At 49.1% G+C, this 8,450-nt stretch overlaps 1 protein-coding gene across 1 annotated transcript in view; it reads right to left on the reverse strand.

The window, feature by feature from the left end:
• Positions 1-8,091: 8,091 nt before the first annotated feature.
• LOC106809557 overlaps positions 8,092-8,450 on the reverse strand; it is a 10,248-nt gene continuing 9,889 nt past the window's right edge. The window contains exon 2 of the mRNA XM_014812679.1: positions 8,092-8,105. Within this exon, the coding sequence (XP_014668165.1) occupies positions 8,092-8,105 (14 nt within the window). The remainder of the gene's footprint in view (positions 8,106-8,450) is intronic.

The following is an 8,450-nucleotide window of genomic DNA, read 5'->3' on the forward strand; positions in this document are numbered from 1 at the left end:
TGTGCGTGCGTGCGTGTGTGCGTGCGTGTGCGTGCGTGCGTGTGTGCGTGTATATGCGCGTGTTTTTATAGCCATGTAGCGCATCTCCTGCTGTCGTAATAGACGTGTAGCCCATCTGCGGCTCGTACATCCTTGATTTCTGTTACATTATCACACAAGGCGTCGATCGCTGCATGTGTCCCCGCACGTGCGCAGACATGGATACACACTTACTATCACCTCGGTCCACCTGGACACACCTGCTTTAAGAATGTCGGCATGCGCGCCTTTGATCTGCCAATAAATGCTTTGTGCAAGCACTTAAAAACACTACGCAAACGCAGCGCTCTGCTAAGTTCGCTTTAATACGGTAGAATGTTGAGTGGCCGGCCAGTGGCAGCAGTAGTGTGCGGTCACATAGACACTCGAGATGTGAGTTTACGCGCACAGCTAAGCCGGCCGCTTCGAGCAGTTTACACCTAATTGATCAGCAATACGGGGCGGCAGTAGCGGCAGCCTGGGCCGCCGTCTCCCCGCGTGTAGCGTGTAGCGTGTGTGCGTTCACGCCTGCACGGCGGCACAGCCACGGCAGTAGCGGGCGTCTGCTCGGGCGTGTCCCTCTCGCTCCGCCCGTCTCCCTGCACTTGTTTAGCCGGTCGTTAAGAGTCGGCTGCGATTGTGCGCGGCCAGCCGACCCGACGAATCGGGAAGGTATATTAAAATCAGTCCGTCGGTGTACGAACCTCTATATACGGCAGAGGGGGAAAGGTATATTAAAATCAGTCCGTCGATGTACGGATTTCTATGTACGACAGAGGGGGAAAGGTATATTAAAATCAGTCCGTCGGTGTACGGACTTCTATGCACGACAGAGGGGGAAAGGTATATTAAAATCAGTCCGTCAATGTACGGACTTCTATGTACGACAGAAGGGAAGGTATATTAAAATCAGTCCGTCGGTGTACGGACTTCTATGTACCGCAGAGAGGGGAAGGTATATTAAAATCAGTCCGTCGGTGTACGGACTTCTATGTATGACAGAAGGGAAGGTATATTAAAATCAGTCCGTCGAATATATATATATATATATATATTCGCGGTGGTATAAGGCTGCAGCAGTAGTAACAGTATAGCTTTCGAGCACGTTCGCGGACGCGTTACTCACACAAGCTATGCACGTCATTTTGCTGCTGGATGCGCTATTAGCGGCTGCGTTTACTCGGCGCTAGTGTTAGCAAAGATGCCTCGTAACACTCAGGTAATGCTCAATTAATAAACAGTAAACAAGATCGCTTACAAAGTGGCCGGCTAGAACTGAGCTCCCACTGTTTATTACCCCCGTACCGAGTCACAATCCTATTACGACGATCTGGATCCAATTTGTCGGCGCCGTGTGTAGTGATTGTTCGGCGATGATGCGATTACCGATTGAGAATTAGGCCCGTTAGCCGTCTTTTCCTGCCGATTTTCCGACAAAGCAGCGGACGGAATCGCAAAACAGAGTGCGAGCCGAGGGACCAGTCCGTGACGAGCTGGTCTGTACGAGGGTATCGCGGGGGCCGCTGACGGCAAAGCGGCGGTGGAAGGAGAAAGGAATATAAGAAGAAAACTAGAGGAGAACCCGAGCGTGTGAGATGATCGAGTCATGCGTGGTTACAGTCAAGCGTGTACTGTTTCACTCTGTGATCACCGCAAAATGCAATAGCAACACTCTCCCGTGATCTTTGCCGCCTTTTGTTTTTACTTTCTATTAAATTTATATTATTATTAATATCGAGTGATGGCGTCGCGTTCTTATACTATAAGACCGCAGGAGCTCGGGGCAATTTACTATCCTTGTCACGTGCGATGCGTTATGTAAAAGATCATATAAACCGATATTACCGACTATCTTTGAAAAATGCTTAGATAATAACTTGTAGAAGAGAGAGGAATAGTAACGAGGGAGCTAATTAACTTAGTTTTCCCAGAGCGACGCAGCATCACGATGAAAGGATGCGGGCGCCCGACTACACGCGACTGAAATTTGCCTTCCAGTTTATCTTGGATGTTCGTATTTTGTCGAAATATTCTGTGATATTCAAAGGAGGTTCACTAGTCGTCAAAGGACAACAAAAATTTGTGTGTGTATTATTTAGGCCTATTGTGGACGTCTATGGACTTATTATAGTGATAGGTAATATGAAATATAATATATAGTACATGTAGTAAATATTCTAGCTTTGCTTAAACGTTATGCGTTGCGTACACCCGAGTAACAGTATATATAGATTAAATCAATTAATTAAATCATTTCATTAAATCGATAACATCAATTAAGTAAATCAATTAATTAAATCTATGACATCAATTAATTAAATTGACTACAAATCTCCGAAAGCAATACCGAAATTTACGTTGTAGTCTCCACCCCACCAACTCCCGATTTTTCCCCCGAAACTATATACCCCCCTGCGGGTAAGTCAGGGGAGGGTGTATTTTCCAGAGGCGGCAGGCGAGTGTAGGGGGGGGGGCGACGTCGCTCGTACTGGCTCTCAAGCGGCGGCTGTAACATAATAGGATTCGCGCACTCGACGCAAGGCTAGCCACTGTGTTCCACAGGGATCGTGCCTCTGTGTGGTGTGTGTGAACGCGCGGGGGTGGGGGGTTCTGCCGCCCCGCGTGGGTGCCGCACGGGAAAGCGAGCGGGGGAGCGTGCACAAGCACCGTACCGGCCGCATCCCCGGCCTAACAGCGAGAGCTAAACAGCGAAAAAGTAAGTTAAACGATTTCTAATCGCGGTTGGCATGTTCCTAATTTTACACTCTGTTGATGCCGAGCCGCCGGATAATCGTACCCACCTGCGTGCGAGCATCTTAAAGGTACATGCGCGCCTCTCCGTGCAGCCCATGCATCTACGTGTTCAGATCGGAAAACATTTATCCGGCCCCGCCGCGACGCCCACTTCTGTGCGGGAGCTTGAGAGATCGATACACGATCATTAGTAACGTGATCAATTGATTTCGGACCGGTGGGAATATTAATTGGGTGACATATGAGCACGTGTTATTAAAATATAAAATAATTAATAAATAATGATAATTAAAAATGCGTCGTCGATACTTGTTGCTCGCGCGGCGAAATGTATAAAATATTGTTTATTATGTGCGAGAAACTCGGCTGCAGTGTGACAGTGTCGTACATGTGTGTGTTCGTGTGTGTGTGTGTGTGTGTGTGTGTGTGTGTGTGTGTGTGTGTGTGTGATGCGTTGCGTGACTGCGTGCGTGTTGTGCTTGCGGTGTGTGCGGTGCGTGGCGCGTGCGTGGTTTGCGTGCAGTGTGACGTGCGTGCGTGGTGGCTGTATACTGCGCGTGTTTTTATAAGCCATGTAATGCGCAATCTCCTGCTGTCGTAATAGAGCGTGTAGCCCCATTGCTGCGGCATGACAGTACATCTGATTTTCTGTTACATTACGAACACAAGTAGCGTCGTCGCTGCCTGCTGTCGCACCGGCACGTGGCGAGACATGGAGATATCACGCGACTTATATTCACTCGGTGCCGACCGCGAACACCTGCTTAAGAATGTCGGATGCCGCGCTCGTTGATCTGCTCAATAAAATGCTTTGTGCAAGCACGTTAAAAACAACTAGGACTAGTTCCACGCAAACAGCGCCCAGCGCTCTGCTAAGTTCGCTCCTCCACATACCGGTAGACCATGTCTGCGCTGCGCGCGGCCCCAGTGGGACGCAGTAGTCGCATGCGGTCACACTTCAGAGACTCGAGTTTGTGAGTTTACCGTCGCACGAGCTAAGCGGAGCGCTTTCGAAGCAGTTTACCACCCTAATTGATGACAAGCAATACGGCCTGGTCAGCTAGGCGGACAGCCCTGGCCGGCCCGTCTCTATGTTGCAATGCTGTGTCAGCCGCTCCGTACGCCGTCGTCGCCTGCCGTTGCCCAAGCTCGCCACGGCGGTGAGCATTCAGCACCGGTGACGGGCGTCTGCTCGGGCGGTGTCCGCTCTCGCTCACCGTGGCTCCCGTCTCCCTGGACTTCGCTTCTTCAGCCGTGGTCCAGTTAAGAGTCGGTTGTGATATATTGTGTGTGCGCGGCCACCGCCGACGAATCGGGGAAGGCTTATAGCGCAGGTCTAAAATCAGGTGAGTGAGAGAAAAACGAGCCGGTACTGTATATTGTAGCAGAGGAGGGAAGAAGGTATAGGTTACAAATCAGTCGGTCCGGGTGGTTACGCAAATCTGTATGTAGCGGCAGAAGGGGTCGGAAGGTGTACTGTTTTAGAAGATTCAGTCCGTCGTTGTTGAGCGGAGAGTTCTATGTACGCACAGAAGGGAATACGGTATATTAAAATCAGTCCGTCGATGTAAACGGAATCGCTTATTGTCGGACAGAAGCGAACAGGTAATATTAAATCAAAGGTCCCGTCGGATCATGTAGAACAGAGGGGGAAAGGTATACAATTAAGAATCAGTTCCGCTCGATGTACGAACCTCTATGATACGGCAGAGGGAAGGTAATAGCTTATAAAATCAGTCGTCGATGTACTTCTTGATGTACGACAGAAGGAAAAATTAATCAGGTGCGTCGGCTGTTACGAGACTGTTCTATGTCCCGACAGAGGGGGAAAGGTATAGTCAAGTCCGTCTGTACGGACCGTCTACTGTACCGCAGAGGGGAAGGTATATTAAAGTGCAGTCGTCGTATGTGATGTACATCACCCTCTAAATGGCAGACAAAGGCCGCACCGTCCAGACGAGACGGACTGTGAGCGGACGATATGACGGAAACGTGTGTAGATGGGTGAGTATATAGAGAGTTGAGAAATAGATATATGCTGGGAACAGTAGAGGGAGGGGAGAGAGGGAGGGAGGAGTGGTAGGTGAGGAGTGTGGAGCCCCGCCGTATCTACGTATGACCACCCACGAATGCAGCAGCGGAAATATATATATATAATATATAGTATATAAACGTAAAAATATTTCGGAAGAGAGGAAAAAACCGCCCCGGGGAGTATTGTAAAGCCGCCGGCGCGCAGTAGTTGTGTATTAAAATATAAAATACTGCGAGTATGAAAGAGATAAGAGAACGCAGAACCGAGCTCTCAACCGCCTCGAGATCTTACTACATCCTTCACAATGCTAGAATATATATAATAGAAGAGAATCATACATAAGGTGGGTAGAACCCATCGAAATACGTACGAGTTAGACTCTATATAAATGATATCGCGCTTGCGATATACTCTTTATAGTGACACGACAGTAACCAAAAGAACGGAACGTGAAATGTTTCACCGAACATACATCCCTGCCATGCACCAAAATTCTACAACATGTGTTTATAAAGTATGGGTGCGCAAATGCGGTACTTTATGCGTGTAACGTGACCGTATATACTGGCAGAGTGGCCGCCGCCACTGCCTTCCATGATTATCTTAATCGAACCGAATGACAATTAAAACTCTCACTCGCCACTCTCACACACGAAAATCGCTTTGTAATCTCCACAGTAATGACACCAACCGTCGTCTCTAAACTAATTAATGCTTGCAATTCTATACGAAATACGATTTCGTCGTGTTTAAAACGCTTTTTACAAAACCGCTTATCACATAAAATAATAGATAATAATAATAATTTAATCTTGTTATTATCTAATAACATAATAACTCTCTTCTCTCACTCTCACTTTCACGCCCCTCCTCATCTCTCATATATTGTTCCTGTAAATCTTGCATGCATCAGCTGTGGGACGCGCGCTACAGCCGCACACACCGCACACACGCGCAGCGCGCAGACCCACCCACCGCCCCACCAACACACACACCCCCCACCCCATCACAAACACACACACACACACACAACACACACGACAAAGCAAAACGCGAACCCACCCTACAGACCACGCAAACGCACATGGGCAGAATACAACATGCACACGATGCGGCGCGCCAGAAAACACAAACACACACACATCACCACACAAACCACAACCCACACACACACAACCCACACACCCAACACAAACACCACACCAACCCCACACACACACAGACATAACAAGCCACCCAGACCCACCACACAACACACACAGCACACACACCAACACACACACAACACCCACACCAACACACACACACCACACACACACACAACCACACACACACACACACCACAACACACAGCCACACACGCGCCGCGGCGCCGCGCGCACACGACAACACAACACAATGCAGATACACGACATGCAGATACATCACGCCCAGGCTCCCGCAGGCACCACCACACGACGCTGCGCGCACCACCACCCACGAAAACTCCACCACCCCACACATGCACAACTACACACACACACACAACGACACACAGCACCACACACACGGACACACAACACACACACAACCACACACGAACACACACACATACATACATAACATAAATAGACATGCACACACATCACACACCGCGCACACACCACACACACAAGTCGGTGGGCCCACCCGCAATCACACGGAACTACACACACGACGGCACCACTACACAACTACCACAGCACACCACCGCACGCACACACCAGGCCACACACATCACAAACACACACACAGCACGCGTCGCGCACATACGTACCCGCACCATGCATACATGATTAAATAGCACATCAATGTCTCTTACATTCGGATAACGTGTAATATTATGAAAATGTCACTGTGGATATATTAAATGATTTTCGGCGCGCAAGAAAATCGAAACAATTCGCTATGTAGTCAGCAAATATAACGTAATTAGATATTCCATATCCATGACATGGGATTACTATTGCACTCTATTACAAACAATCGGGTATACATTATGCAATATGCCATGCATCGAACACTCGACGATAAATGAATTGCGCAGATTTTATAGCTGTTGGCATATAACGAGCATAGTGACGACGTCCCGCTCACGTAATCCTTTATGAGTACGAGGACGCGCTCGCGACTGACTAGGAGTAGAATGCAATAAGGTTGTTATGACTTTTTTCCGTTACGATATCTTCGATGGGTGTCGCGTTACACGGTTCGTTTGCGGGTGGTCGTCATTGCGGGTAACTGAAAGCGCGTCTTGAATTCAGACGGGCAACAAACCGGACTGAAGGGAGTCGCCGGGACTAAGACTACAAGTCAGTATAAGACGCTCGCGCAAGAATCGGAATTTTGATGCAAACAATCGCCCGATGTCCAAAGTTTATATGTAAAGTTTAGTTGGCTCCGCGAATATCAAGAAATGGGAATTCTACATCGATAGGACTTCATACGCCATGAACGCTGGCTGACTTTGACCGCATCAGCAAATCGCTGGGCAATCAGACACACCTCATCTGGCTCTAGTTGTAAGCGGACAATTGTCACATCTCCGTCCGCTACGGGGCGATAGCAGTTATAGATGTGTCGTGTAGCTTTACAACATGGCATTAGTCGGGTCTTTGTAATAATACCTGAATGGAATGTCTTTATTGGCGACTGACGATGTAATTAACAGGCGTTTAGGGTTTTGAAATATTGTCTGTCATTAAGCAGTAATGAGAATGATAGCGGTGGCCAATGACAGTGTTGCTTCCATTTATAGGCTGTCCGCAATTATTATTGAACCCCTTTGAACAGCCGCTCCTGCGCGTTGCGAAACTCGATAGAGTGGGCGCTATATAACACAATTAAAGCGACGGTCGTCGTGTTAGGATCTGGCAGGAATTTCTCTATTGAAGGCACACATCCTCGTTAATGAAATTTCGCACCGGATAGGTTAATCACGTTGCGCTGCCTGCGAGGCGGGCACGTCCTGCGTACAAAGCAACCACCTCACCGCCGCCCCGCGCGCAGTGTATAGGAAGCCAACCCGCCGCAGCCAACAATAGGGCACGAGTTCGTGCTTCGCTGACAATCGCCGTGCTAACTTCCTTCCCCCTGCCGTGCGCGCGTGCGCGCGTGGAACACCGGCGAGCGGCTAAAACGGAGCGCCGATTTCCATCATGCGTGGCCGCATGCCACGGCGGACCAGGCCACCGACGCGATATGAATCGGGTTGCGCCCGTTTTAGCCGAGCAAACTGGATTGAAGAAGTTCTCGCTATGTTTTTGCTATGATACTTTGCCTTTTGTGGCGGCCGTGCCGACAGCCGGCAGCTGGAGGCACGCCGGCTCGTATATAAGCTTGCGCTCGCCCGTACGTGCTCGGGGAGGGCAATAAAATCTTATTGAGCAAACACGGAACACATAAAAATATTGGTAAGGATGTTATCCTTGTAAGCACCTTTGCTTCCCCCCCGTAAGAAGGTGCAGAATGAGCACTCGTGTCTTTTCATCGCGGCTTTGAACGGGCCGCCGCAGACCGGCCACCGAGGGGCCGGCTGCGTGTTGCCAAACGGAAGGAGGCAGAACATGGGCGCGCAAAATTTACACTGTCTATTTGATCGAATTGAATGGCAGTCTGTAGTAGT

This window comes from Priapulus caudatus, unplaced genomic scaffold (genome assembly GCF_000485595.1).
Source record: "Priapulus caudatus unplaced genomic scaffold, Priapulus_caudatus-5.0.1 Scaffold364, whole genome shotgun sequence".
NCBI classification, from domain to species: domain Eukaryota; kingdom Metazoa; phylum Priapulida; class Priapulimorpha; order Priapulimorphida; family Priapulidae; genus Priapulus; species Priapulus caudatus.